This window comes from Hibiscus syriacus, unplaced genomic scaffold (genome assembly GCF_006381635.1).
Source record: "Hibiscus syriacus cultivar Baekdansim isolate YM2019G1 unplaced genomic scaffold, ASM638163v2 tig00110783_pilon, whole genome shotgun sequence".
In the NCBI taxonomy this organism is placed as follows: Eukaryota; Viridiplantae; Streptophyta; class Magnoliopsida; order Malvales; family Malvaceae; genus Hibiscus; species Hibiscus syriacus.
Window position 1 is genome coordinate 1,116,178 of NW_024062861.1, and position 12,697 is coordinate 1,128,874.

Here is a 12,697-nt window from a genome sequence, read left to right on the forward strand (position 1 = left end):
ATAATAATAAATGAACATACATCGATAAATCAACTTTAATAATAAAGTGAGCACATGTATTTATAAAAATAAACTGCTTTAAAATTTGATTTGATATTTAAAATTATTTCTGAGATAATTACTCGATGTTAGAAACCATCACAGCATTTTTAATGTAAAATAATTTATAATAATATTTAATAACATGTTTTAAAAATCAGATTTCAAAAAAAAAAAAATCAATCAAGTATCCTTAAATTTAAAAAATCATCGATATCGACTAAAATAATACATATTAAAAAAATCACATTTAATTTGTTGGATTCAAATTTTAAAATTAATGGTGTAATACTATTTCTTCTCTTTATTTACCAAGTGGTCTCACCTCATGTTCAAAGCATTATGATCATTATCATTAACATATCATTCAGCGCTGCAAGCACAAGCATACATCAGTATAGGTACGTTGGCAGTGAATTAATTTTTTTTTCCTGATTAATTTAAGATAACTATAAAATAATATCTATTTAAAAATAAATTTTAAGTATTTGACTTTAAACACTTATACTACTAATATTTATGATGGTCAAATTTAAAATATAAAAAAATAATAACTATTGTTTTATTAATAATATCGTTTGGACTTAATTAAATTTCTATAATGATGAAAGTGGTGAATAACAATATAGTCGATAAGACATTTCAATCAAATCCGTATGACTACAAATGACATTGTAACACGTCTAGATAGCCAATACGACAATCATATCATATCAATGAACCAATAAGAAAATTGGTAAATTACACGTATAATACCTAAATTATTACTATTGTTATATTTTAATAACCAAATTTTACACTTTTTCAAAATCATATTTAATATTTAGTTTAGATCCATTAAAAAATTAATAAAACTGCTGACATTGCATATATATATTTTTAATGATGACGTGACATTACCTAATGGTGACACGTCAACATCACTAGTAGGACACCAAAATAAAACATAAACTAAACATTAAGTATGATTTTGAAAAAAAAATAAAGTTTGGATACCAAAACGAAATGAAAATAAAAGTTTAGGTACTAAACTTGTAGTTTACCCTAAGGAAATATATGCATAATGGGTAATAGCTCTTTCATACATAACTTCAACTTCCCATAAACATGAAAACATATGAGATTCAATACATAGATCATATTAGAACATACCTCAAGGGCATCATGAACCGTCCAGAGCATAATTTCATCATTTTAAGCAAATAATACGTGGGAAAACAATAAGGATAAAATGACGTCAAGTGATTGCCATAATGTCATATATTAACCCACAATGTGAAATCATGTAAGATTAAACATTCCAAGATCACATAACAATCTGCTGAAACAGCATTATTAAAGCAGGTGTCAGTTATTTACCTATTCGTTCGTCTGAGTTACATATTCGAGTGGCCCATGCGAACTTGAACTCGGTGCCATGAAGTGTTCAGAATACCTCTTAGGTTCCAAATATCTCTCACGTTTTCAGGTTGGACATTTGCAGCTGAATCCACCTGCGAATCGATAAAAATAAATGAATTGTATCGGTAAAACAGTTAGCAATGCAATGGACAGCCAATGGCCACTTTTGATTACATACATTTTACAAGAACCATGAGTTGGAAATATAACAGATGAACAGATATTAATCGGTGCACTTTGCATTCTACCATGATATAAAAATGAAACGTACCGCTTTGGCAATGATCTCAGTACTGTACGGGATGTCGACTGTGATCTCAAAAAGCACCCATGCCCATTTGTCACTGCTTTCATGATCTGATATGTAAGGGATACCGGTTTTCTGAAATCTAGAGGCTTCTAACCAGGTCTTGCCACCATCTATAGACACATCTACTCTCTCGATTCCTCGGCCCCCTCCAGATGCTGCATATCCACTAATTGTAATCTGCATAACATTTGATAGAATAAAATCCAATCAAGTTTGAGTAGCATTCAATTTGCAGCGGAACCATGGAGAACAATGTTCAATATAACAGGAAAGGGGTCATTGATTGAGACTAAACTTGCACATGAGGATCTAGTTTTACATCCCTGCCAATTGGCCCAAATTTACAACAACGGAAAACTTTTTCTCAGCAGATATATTCGGAACGAAGTAGTCAGTCTTTCACAAACTGAGAATACGTATGATTACTCTATATACCATCGTGGAGCTTTTTAACTCCATAGGCAGGTTCATACTCCAACCTTTTAAATCCACTTGTGGGGTTCAAAGACTCTCGTGCTGGCGTATTGGACAATTATCTCAAGTATAAACACGAAATACCATTTATAAAGCTAGGAATAATTCTAAAATCATGCCAGCCAAATGAAATATGAATGAATAAAGGCAAGTAAATCTCATAACGTCAGGAATATAATCATGTTTGCATACACTCATGCCTATACAAACCGATAATTGCAAAGAGAACTAACCTTCCCGGGTTTAATTGACTGCACATCTTCCAAAGAACAAATAACAGACTGCCAACCAGCAAAGGAACTAATATTAGTCAGGACATTCAAGCGGATCAAGTTTGTAAAACAATTTTCTGCCTACAATATTTAAAAAAGCCCCTAAACTATACTGCTTTATTATATAACGCCAATACATTTTTTACACCTAGATAGGCCCTTCTCCTTTTAAATAACGTTTCTTCAAGCTATTAACATTCAATTTACATATAAGACTAGGCTAATTCAATCAAAATCTAGTAACACCTGAACCGGGAAATCCATTTGAGGCCGCCTGGTAGACCAATTGATATTATCCCAGTCGACAGATGGTGGAAACATCTTGTAATCCTTTTGCATGAAGAAGCCCTACGAGGTAGTAAATGGAACTCAATCAAATAACAACCTGGAAAATGTTAAATCAATCTAACATAAAGATAAAACCTTTCTTCAACCTGGCATTCTTCTGCTATTATGTTGATAGAATCGAGCCACTTGACAGAACGTGCACCTATAACGCCAGGCACAATTACTCTCAACGGATAACCATGATCCCTATTGAGAGGCTTTAGTATGAAAATGAAAAAGCCTTCATGTCAGCGAAACCCATTGGGACATTATGAGAGAAATAATGTTCAATTTAACCATATGAGTATCGATGCATAAACTCAAGGCATCGAAATGTAGATGATCACGAAGTCCAAGCAAAATTATATTGTAGAAAATAATATTATATGATGAGAACAAGTTCCCCTTACCTCTCCATTCATCTCATAAGCAAGTAAAACATCTGCTTCAGGGTTAGTGGCTTGACTAAGTGGAATCGATGCCTTGTACGGGCCGCCATTCTCCTCCTACATTTATTTAAAACACGAAAGGCAAAATATTAAGTAATCTTAGAGAAGAAAAGTTGACAATGAAGTTCAATGGGCCAACTTACTACCTTACACTTATCAATGCTCACAAATTCCACGTGTTTTCCACCAGACTGGGTGCTACTTGTCAACTTTGGTATCCCGACGAGCGCAAGTACATCAGCCAATTTGGCACCTCGCCAGACAGCTGAAAGGTCGAAAATACTATATAAAGTCAAAGATAACAGCACATCTATAATGAAAATTAGAGATGTGGTTATGCATACTAGATTTACAGAACTACACAGACTCGACTTCATCCATAATCTTGTACACCAATGTGAAGAATGCACATGCTTATATGCATGTCTCGAACTAAGCACACGTGTGATATATAAGTTCAAAAAACTAATTGAAAGTTGGAGATAAAAAAAAAACCATTCCCTATAGCAGAAACATCCCAGCCAACTCCTCTCACTTTCCGGGTTTTGCTCATGGCAGTCCTCCTATTACCTGCACACTGAATAAAACATCATAGCCAGATCATTGAACAAATGCAATGATTGCAGTGCCGCATAAATCAATTCCAAATATATTGAACAGAGCTTACCTGTAAAATGGCTGTCACGTTGTATTTTGGTAGCATCCTGTTACTCATTAAAAATAATTCTCAATAAATTGTTCGATACACAGTAAGTTGAAGAATAAAATCAGGGAAGAAACTAGTGAATAAACTTGATTCATGAAAGATTAATTATCAGAAATTTCCAAAACGTATAGTTTGTTTCTTGGATTGTAATTGGGAATGCTATCACTCACCTAACATCTCTCATACACAGCTTCTTCGGAGTTTGAATTAAACCAGTTATATCAACACAGTATCTGTGTTTCCGAAATATGTAAGAAAGTAAGGATCCCCATCAAGTTAAATAACATTAAAATGTTCTGATATAAGTTATCATGGAATAAGAGGACAGAATCTGCAACCTCTCTATGTCATCAACTACTGGGATTGGTCCATGATTTCTCTTGTAGAACAAATCCACTGGAGTCACATAAGAGGAACCTAAAGCTGAACGAGGCGGCTCGGCATTGAAAGGCTCCTGGAACAATGATGCCAATACCAAGATGCACATAGAACTTTTATCAATCAATACACATTCCACAACTAATGTTTTTGCAAATGGAAACTTAAAAAGGAAAATAATTTTGGGTTAAAGCAGGCACATATGGACCATGCCCAATTCAATTCAATATGCAAAGAAACATCTTATTAGCAATTCAGATACCCTTTTTTCAATTAATTAAATAAAAGCTGGAAATTTATATACAACGAATCAGCTTTCTTTCGCACAGGTGAATATAAATACATATCAAATCTCCTTTCTCTAAATAAAATCGGCATAAAAACAAATGAAATTCAATAATCAGATGCAAAGCGAGTAGTTTAACAGCAAAAGAAGTTGCCTTGGAGTTGATTTGAAGACAAGGATGGCGTGGCGGTTCTTGTGAATAATCAGAAGGTCCCTTTATTCCTGGCATGTTTTCAGTCTTCTGCAATTCTCTCAATAACACAAATCTGAAGCTATCAAGTTGAGCCGGCTATATGGAGAAACACTGTGTGCTGCCTTTTAGTTTACTTTCCAAAAAGAAAATGCTTCGGTGATGAAGAGGCTACCATTACAAAGGAAAGAGGCCAATCATCCACCGTCGATATGCAAGTTGGAGAGGACCCAAATCAACAATGAAGATAATCTTTGTTTCGATTAATAAACACGCCACATACGGAGACAAATAGCATTTTATGGGCTCTTTTTTCCTGTGGTGTTTAATTTGTGAGTCTTCTTCATAGAGTCCACTTAGCCTGTTCTCCATGAGACCCAAGTTTGCCAAGCCTGTCAAATGGAGTTGACAATTGCCACATAGTTATGACAATACTATTAAATAGATATTTATATTTTATATTCGATAATTAAATAATTATAATAATAATTTTAAATATGATATCTAATAATTATGTTGATGTTATATATTGAACTTATCAAACGATTTGAGTGGTAAAAATAAATATTATTATCTTTTGTAATCACTTTAATTTATTTTAAAAAAATAAAAATAACGTGATACATTAAAGTGATTATTTCTCCTAAAATCATAAATTTCTTAGATTATTTGACAATTTTAGATCTCCTTTCATCTACGTTCTCATTGTCTATTTTTTTTAATTATCGTCCTCATTAAACACAATAACCACTATACTCAAAAGTTTCATCAATCATCATCTTCCCGTCGTTGTCTTTGCCGTGCATCATCTCTGCTATTGTTTTTCTTCATCCACGAGTGTCATTGATTTAAAATTGTTGCTTGTATTTGTTCAAAGATGTTTATGTCATAAGATGTGCAAATATAATTTGGGAAGTGAAAATAAATGGATTGTATTTAGTTGCTTAGGCCTTATCTGCGGCCACTCAGAGTTGTACTTGAAGCTTCCATTCTAAATAAAATTCCCTCACAGTTGAGCTCTAATTTCACTTTCGGGTCTTATTTTGTGGTTGACGGTGGCGTAAGAGTTGCTTATCATTCTATTAGCATAAATATAAGATAATATTTGTATAACAAATTTTAATCATTTAATAATAAATGCTCGTATTTTTATATGCATGGAGCTTGAACGTAGGACCTTCAAAAATAACAATAAATTCTACTTCTCAAATAGAAAAAATAACATAATAACCGAATTATATTACCTTTAAAGGGTTTGAATTAAATTTTAAATTACTCAAATTAATTCCATTAAATATATAATTATAAAGATTTATTTAAATGAAAATGAACTAATACCATAATAATTATAATCGTAAATTTGAATTTGATTCGATTAGCAATATAATATTATAAAAGAGTCGTTTAAAAAATATAAACACATATATTTGAGTTATTTTAAATAAAAAAAATTATAGACTAATATTTGAATCATCTAACTCGACTTTTTTGTTAACATGAATCGAATACTCACCCTTTATCTCCAAGCAGGGGTGTTCAATCGGTGAGTTCTATTAATAGAATTAAATGAAATCTTTTGTAATTTTTTTAATTAGATTAATTTGAATTTATTAGATGTATTTTTTTTTCATTTAGGTTAAAATTTGATTATTGAAAGTTCAATGCGTATAGAGTGATTAAAATATAGTAAAATCTTAAATTTTAAAGGGTTTGATATATATATATATATATATATATATATGTAATATCTATAAATTATTAAATATTTAATAATTTCAGTTAATTAAATTATTTAATCAGTTTCAAATTGAATAATCGATAATCGAAATTTGAAAAATTTCTTATATGTTAACCAAATTAATATCAAGTAACCAAAATAAATTTTGATTCCGTCGATTAATTCGGTTAAAACCTAACAATGAACACCCCTGTCTAGGGGTGAGCAAAACTCGACTTGAAAAATCAATTTTTTCGACTCAAATTGACTTCGAGTGTAATTTCATAAACTCGACTCTAAAAAATTTCAAGTTCAAGTCGAGTTGTAAAATGCAACTTGAATAAATCGAATAGTAACTCGAATAACTTGAAGTTTTTAGTAATTAGATGATTGATTTTCTAGTTTGAGTCGAGTCCCTTGATTCTATATAATATATGTATATCACATATGAAAAAAATGAAAAAATATACATATGTTGTATATGGTTATAATTTTTTTTAAATTATAATAAAATAATATAATAATATTATAAATATTTATAATTAAATTTAAACATAAATTCAAAAATTTGACTTGACTCGACTCAAATTTTATAAACTCGATCGAATAAAAAGAATTCAATTCAACTTCAAATTATAAAATAATACTTATCTTCTCGAATAACTTAAATTTTTTTACTCGAGTGGATCCAACCCTCACCCTCACCCCTACCCTATCTCCAAGTGCAACTTAATTTAAGAGGGTAATAATGTAATTGCTCAGCAATGAGAAAAGGACATGGGTGATTCTCCTTGCTCTTTTCTTTTAGAAGGCTTTAATATTATTTTCTAAATTTGATATTTCATAATCTAGAGTTTTGTTGATCAATGGCGGATACCCAATTGCAGAAATCCGGGACATTATCAAGGGAACAGTTGTTGTATCTATTCGATCGATTCTCTCTTCTCATTCCCAACCTGGTATTTTCCATTTTTTCATTTCATTCCATCTGCCTTTGTTTTCCTCTTAAGTATACTGGTATTTCCCTTGTCTTGCCAGATTTTAAGGAGAGGATTGTTGAAGCTGTGAATGACAAGCAGGTTACTTTCTTTTTAGCCTTGTGTTTTTAGGGCTTCATAACTTTAGCTTTTGAGTACTCTGCTTCCTTTATCATTTTCAATTTGCCTTTGTTTTTCAAGTTTTGTTAACCCCCATTTGAAAATTTATTATTTTTTCTGCAGGAACCGGTTGCTGTCACCACAGCAGTTCAGGAAGAGATATTCTTGGAGATGGGTGTTGGTAAGTTTGTCTTTCTATGTCATGAAGCTTGATTGGAATTGTGTTTAATCTTATATCATCCTACAAATGTTAAACGTAATCCATCTTCTTATTTACCTTTGTGTTATGTCCATTGGTTTATTGATTTAAAAGCACAATCGAACTTCATGTAACTATTGGTCATCACATCATCTTCGAGACTTCGACCATGTTTTGTGATCCTATCCCAACGATTGATTTACTTTTAAGACTCTCATCAAGGCCTTTCTTTTGCTTGGGTGGGAGTAAAAATGGAAGGATATGAGCAGAGAATGTAAAAATGGAAAGAAAATAAACGTCGAGTTTGCTTGGTTAGAAATAAAAGTGAGGGGAAATAAAATGAGAAGGATGACCATTTTCTATTCTCGTATGTAAAATTAAATCATTCCAATTTAGAAGGAAAAGAGGAGAGAAAATATGGAAGATATGTGAGTTAGTTCAAAATATGTATTTATCAAAACTTTAAGCACACCAATGGAAATAATTTTTTGTTTCAATTTTTTTTTCACGTTTCTACCCATTTAATTTTGTATCCTTCCAATTTTCTTACAGTCTACCAAGCAAAGGTAGAAATCTCCTTTGTAACAGAAACTGGGTTTGGGGGTATGTAAAGTGATATACCTTGTGTTTGTTAATATTTCAAAGGAATAACTCGCTATGTTGATTTGAGAATCTAATGTGATTTTGTTGCAAATCCAGGAATTAGCAAAATGATTGATCTATTCTTATTGGAGCTTCTGACAGTGTTTTACTTGATTCCTTTTCTCTGATACAGATCCAAGTTTTGGTCTTGCATGCCTGGGGAAAGTGAATATAACTTACGAGAACGATCAAGATTTGATGATTCGCCATTATAGATTTGTTGCCGAGTAATCTCCCTCCTTCCCTCTCTCTCTCTCTCTCTCTCTCTGTGCGTTTGTGTCTGTGAGTGCACATGTGCAACTGTTGGCTCAAATTGCTCCTAATGAAAACATTGCATGAATTACTGTAAATGTTTGAAGCATCCAAAATCATTCTTCTTGGATCTGCAAGGGAGACAAAAACTCAGATGTTTGTTCATTACTTCAGATGCTCAAAGAACTCTGTTGATTCTTTCAGCCATTGCTCACTCATAATCACGCCTTTCTATCAGGGATATCCATGAGACCTGTAGTCATTGCAATGTATAAGAAATTTCAGACACGGTTGATTCATACATGTTTTAATATAGCTTGGTGTGGTATTACTGTGGTTTAGGTTAAGCAAGGTAAAAAAATGATTTGTTCTATAATATTTATACAGCTGGCAATTTTTGTTTTGTCACAAAATTATGTGCTGCGGGTGTGTAGGATTTGATATCTGGGCTCGCTAACGTTTATTCTGTGAAACAACAGTGAGGAGTTGGCCTGTGATGAAGCTGAGCTTGGACCAGATGAATTTGCTGAAAAGCTTCACAGTCAACAAAAACTGCATGAACAGGTAGCAACTAATCGAAATTTTGTTAAAGTTTGAGAATATGTATTGTTCAAGTCTTCGAGGTGAACAATTTTGCAGCAACTACAGATGCTAAAGTATATGCGCAAATTTCACCTGGATGATCAATCTGCAATCCTTGAGAAGGTAGGTGCATGTGTTCTTTTTCCTTGGCATATAATCCGTGAGACTTGGACTGTCAGGCACATGGATGGCTTGTGAAATTAACTGAATTCGGGAAAGCAGTTTTTTGACTTTGACATCCGGAATATTAAGAGTATGCATTTACTGATAATAAAAATGGGTGATCATTTGTGGCTTGTTTCCATTCAGTTACACCATCAGATGGAAGATGCTAATTTTGATGTCGAGGCATCTATTTTGTCATCGGAGCAGATTCAAGAGATTGTTCAAAGGAGGGTGTCTCCCTTATTTAGGCCAAGGTAAGCTTACACTGGATTTACTGTTGTACATCGTTCAGTCTCGTGTGTGTGTGTGTGTTATTTGTCCACACTGTCATCTTCTTGAATCAGATTATGGCTAACCAAGTCTTAGTTCCACTTTTCTCAATTGATGTATTAGTCAGTTGAGTTGACAGAATGATGAACCCGGAACTAAATGGTTTAAGGCTTCCTGCTACCGATGATATATGAATCCTCAACCTCTCAGTGCATTTCCATCGCCGGAAAGTTATCTTTAACATAATCAACACGAATCCAGCGGTTGTTATTCCAAGAAAACTGGGCCAAATTTCGTTGCGAAGATGTTTTTACGGTGTTGTTCAGAGTTCCGAGTTTTTTTTGTATTTGTTAAACCTCTTCTTTCCATTTGTTGACCTACTCTTCGCGTATTTTTCGTCTACTGAAGGTTAAATTATTGCTTTGGTTCTTATATTATGTTAAAATTTCATATTTAGTCCATGTACTTTTATAATGCTGAATAGATTAATTTGTTTGATGGAAATTTTCAAAGTCATTTTTGAGCGTTTGACAGACACGTAGATTGTTTTAAAATGAATTGGCTTAATCTAAAAATAAGTGTTGAAGTTGTATTGATTTTTTCAAAGAGGTGTATAAACTTTTTTCAGTCAATTTAGGTGTCTAATTAACGTTTGTCACTTTAGGTGCATTGACTGTAGAGGCAGTCAAAAAGTTTCGTTAAGTAACATGTGTTACATTATAATAATTTTGAAAATTTTATATTTAAAAATTTTAAAAACATCATTATATTTTAAAAAACTCTAATTTCTCAAAAATTACAAAAAGATCTTAAATCCTTCAAAATTTTAAACCCCTAACCTTACCTCCTTTCCTTCACGATCACGATCACGATCGTTGGTGCCGCCTTTGTCATCGCCTTTGTCATCTTCGTAGTCTAATAGCATCATCCTTACTGTGGAGTAGTGATGGTCGTTGTAGAGTCATGATTTAGGTTTGTTGTGATTTAGGGTTTGTCGACTGTTGTTATGGTGACTGATTGTTGGTGGAGGCATCATAGTTGATTGAAGTATCGACCAACGACAAAGGTGACAGCGAGCGTGAGTATATGGATTAGATTTAGAGTTTTCAATATTTGGGAGAGGTTTTTAAGATTTTCGAAATTTTTTTATTTTTTAAAAAATATATAATTTTAAGTTTTTCTCTAGTAGCAGCCGGCCGAAGAATCATGGTTTTTAGAACCTGATCAGTTAGCGAACCGGTCATGCTACCGGTTCACTGGTTCAACCGGTCGAACCAGTCCGACCGGTCGAAAGAACCGGACGACGTCATAATTATTTAAAAAATTAATAAAAATACTAAAAAATATTTAATAAAAAATAATTTTTTTATATCACAAATCATATTCAAAGCAAGTCATAACATATATAAGTTAAAAACCATAAAATCAAGTGAAACAAAATGATTCAAATTAACTACAACATAATATTTAAAGTAAAACATATTAAATAATAAATATAATTATATAACTATAATTAAAAAATAAATTTGGGGTTAAAAAAATCATAACAAAATGATATTGTTTGGTTTAATTTTTTTTAACAATCTCATATGGCTAAGAAACATAGAAGAGCATCCCAAAAGTCTAAAGAATAAAAATATGAGAACAAAACAATCTCACATTGCTAAGAAACATAGAAGCACATCACAACTAACTTCTATAAATAATAGAGGTAATTTGACATTCAAAATCATAGAGCCTTTTGGTGAGCATTGAGTGAACTATTCTTTCACTTTAATCAAGCTCGAATTTTAGGCTTCAATCGAGCTTCTAATTTTTTTTTGAGTTCAAGTCTTTTGAGTTCAAGTTTCAATATTATATTTCGAGTTTGGGTTGAACTTGATAATTTTTAACTTGTGAATTTGAGTTGAGTTGAACTTACTTTTAAAGTTTTCAAGTTCAAGTCGAGCTCAACAATACTCAAGTTCGACTTGGCTCGTTTAACAAACGACGTTGTTTGGTTTAATTTTTTTTAAAAAAGAACAAAAATCCCGGGTTTTCTCGATTTTTTCCGATTTTTTTTTAATTTTTAGTCGGTCCGGTTCAAACGGTTCAACGGTTCTGACCGGTTTACTAATATCGATTCAACCGATTTAGATTGAACCGAATTAAACAACGATTCCAGGTTAAACCGATTGGTCCGATCCGATTTTCAAAACAGAGCGAAGAATGATATGATGCCAAATTAGGTAGTCAAATCAAAACGGCGTGGAACCCAAGGTCCCTATTCCGGTTATGAACCTTCTGTTGGTCTTCTGCTTCTCTGTCTCACTCCACCTGTCTGTTGTGCAAAAATTTGGATATAAAACGTTGGTGCATATCTCAACCCATCCCCAAAAGAAAAGGAAAGAGAGGAAATGTCCGGTGATTGGGGGCCAGTTGTGGTGGCGGTTGTGCTGTTCTTGCTGTGTACGCCAGGCTTGCTGTGTCAGCTTCCCGGAAACAAAAGAGCAGTGGGATTTGCCAACTTTGAGACTAGCCCCATCTCCATTTTCGTTCACACCATAATATTCTTTGGCTTAGTCACCATCTTTGTCATAGCTATTGACATTCACGTCTCTTCAGGGTAGGTTTCCAGATAAAATATCAAAGATGTATGCTGATTTACTCTTTTGATCATACATATTTTACATAGTTTCTTCTTCCTTTGATCATTTAAAATTATGCTCACTGATCAAGTAGTAAAAGGGACCAACTTTGACCAATTAAATGACAACACTATGGATCCTCTAAAAAAATGACAACACTTTGGGTTCAAAACCCAATAGAACTGCCCTCAGAAAATGTCAGGAAAATTACAGTAAAATGTCAACACAGGCGCATAAACCAGAAAAGATTTGCAATCCAAATTTCCTGGCTTCTGATATGAAGAAACTGTGTTTTAGCTTCATGAAATCTGCAA

At 32.8% G+C, this 12,697-nt stretch overlaps 2 protein-coding genes across 2 annotated transcripts; one reads left to right on the plus strand and one right to left on the minus strand.

Annotated features, from left to right (window-relative positions):
- Positions 1 to 1,284: 1,284 nt before the first annotated feature.
- On the minus strand, positions 1,285 to 5,050 carry LOC120140226 (sulfite oxidase-like). The gene is made up of 12 exons (XM_039155237.1): positions 4,797 to 5,050; positions 4,317 to 4,432; positions 4,149 to 4,211; positions 3,940 to 3,976; positions 3,768 to 3,849; positions 3,419 to 3,537; positions 3,234 to 3,329; positions 2,931 to 3,041; positions 2,743 to 2,844; positions 2,458 to 2,505; positions 1,712 to 1,927; positions 1,285 to 1,532 (listed from the first exon to the last, which is right to left on the minus strand). The coding sequence occupies exons 1-12, from the start codon at positions 4,869 to 4,871 to the stop codon at positions 1,416 to 1,418; spliced, it is 1,182 nt and encodes a 393-aa protein (XP_039011168.1). The 5' UTR covers positions 4,872 to 5,050; the 3' UTR covers positions 1,285 to 1,415.
- Positions 5,051 to 7,304: 2,254 nt separating this feature from the next.
- On the plus strand, positions 7,305 to 10,103 carry LOC120140183. The gene is made up of 8 exons (XM_039155198.1): positions 7,305 to 7,504; positions 7,583 to 7,628; positions 7,770 to 7,827; positions 8,621 to 8,714; positions 9,219 to 9,303; positions 9,379 to 9,444; positions 9,631 to 9,746; positions 9,886 to 10,103. Exons 1-7 carry the CDS (start codon positions 7,416 to 7,418, stop codon positions 9,742 to 9,744), a joined length of 552 nt encoding a protein of 183 aa, XP_039011129.1. The 5' UTR covers positions 7,305 to 7,415; the 3' UTR covers positions 9,745 to 9,746; positions 9,886 to 10,103.
- Positions 10,104 to 12,697: the final 2,594 nt, after the last annotated feature.